Consider the following 1,111-nt stretch of genomic DNA (forward strand, 5'->3'; position numbering starts at 1 on the left):
ACACTGCAGACTCGGAGCTTCGAGGTCAAGGAGGTCAGATAGCCGCTACCCTTATCCAGAGCAGGTCACGAGTCACAACTGCTCGTGAGCGCGCCTCAGGACAGAAGTTGACAAGCCGGAGCGCGGGAAACTTAACCGCAGCAGCTGTTAAAAAACAAGCACTGCCGATCCGAAGAACCAAGTCCGACAATCAGCAGATGTGAACCGACTCGGAATCATCTTCCTTTTTTTGCCGCAGAAAGTGAACATCTTGTAGTAAAGCTGTATTTTGATACACCGGTGCCCGCCCGTACAAGCTGCGCGGGTAGGGGTACTCGATGCTACGGGTGATTTCATCACCTGCATAGGGGGTAGGGGGTAGTCGACCACCAGCCAGGCCTCCGAAACTCGCGTGACTGCTTCCCCATTTCGGGGAGTAGTAGGGTGCGTTAAAAAGAAACCCTCCCGGGCACTGACATCCTCTGAATGCTTCCCTGCTGCCTCCCACGTGCTCCCTCCTCCTCCGAGCTCGCTGCCGCTATGCTTCCGGAGCCGGAGGACGACGACCTGCTCCGACTGTCCTATCACCGATGGCCTCTCGATGCTTGGGACCTGATCGGCACTCCTTCCGAGTCCGAGGAGGCTCCTCACACGCCCTCGTCGCCGGCGAGCTCGGGGCCCGAGGCGAGCAGCCTGAGCCTGAGATGGTCGGACAAGGAGTGGGGAGGGGGCGGAGAGGAGTTTGAGAGCTGCTGCTGGCTGGAGCCGCTGGAGCCGTCAGCGGCCGAGCCGGATCGGGGAGGGGGAGCGGAGGAAGCCCCGGGGCTTGTCGCCGCCCTCACGGACTTGGACGGCCTTGTCGGGCCCCGCAAGAGGCGAGCCTGGACGGAGGAGGAGCGGGGAGCGCACAGCAAGGCTTGTCACGGCAAGTCCAAGCTGTCGCTCATGCAGAAGCTGGAGATCATCGAGCTCTACGAGACCACGACATGGATGAGCCAGACGGAGATCGCGGCGATCTTCGGCCGGAGCCGGTCGGCGATCTCCAAGATCCTGAGGCCGGAGAGCGTGCGGAAGCTGAAGCAGGCGACGGCGCAGAGGGGCGGGGTAGACGTGAGGCGGACCAGGCTGACAT

General features: G+C 62.1%; 1 protein-coding gene across 1 annotated transcript in view; it reads left to right on the forward strand.

Annotated features, from left to right (window-relative positions):
• Positions 1 to 465: 465 nt before the first annotated feature.
• Positions 466 to 1,111, forward strand: part of GUITHDRAFT_122946 (hypothetical protein) — a gene marked incomplete at both ends in the record, with an annotated part of 1,288 nt that continues 642 nt past the window's right edge. Inside the window, one exon of the mRNA XM_005817765.1 lies at positions 466 to 1,083. Coding sequence (XP_005817822.1) covers positions 466 to 1,083 — 618 coding nt within the window. The remainder of the gene's footprint in view (positions 1,084 to 1,111) is intronic.

Source organism: Guillardia theta (genome assembly GCF_000315625.1).
Source record: "Guillardia theta CCMP2712 unplaced genomic scaffold GUITHscaffold_586, whole genome shotgun sequence".
NCBI classification, from domain to species: domain Eukaryota; class Cryptophyceae; order Pyrenomonadales; family Geminigeraceae; genus Guillardia; species Guillardia theta.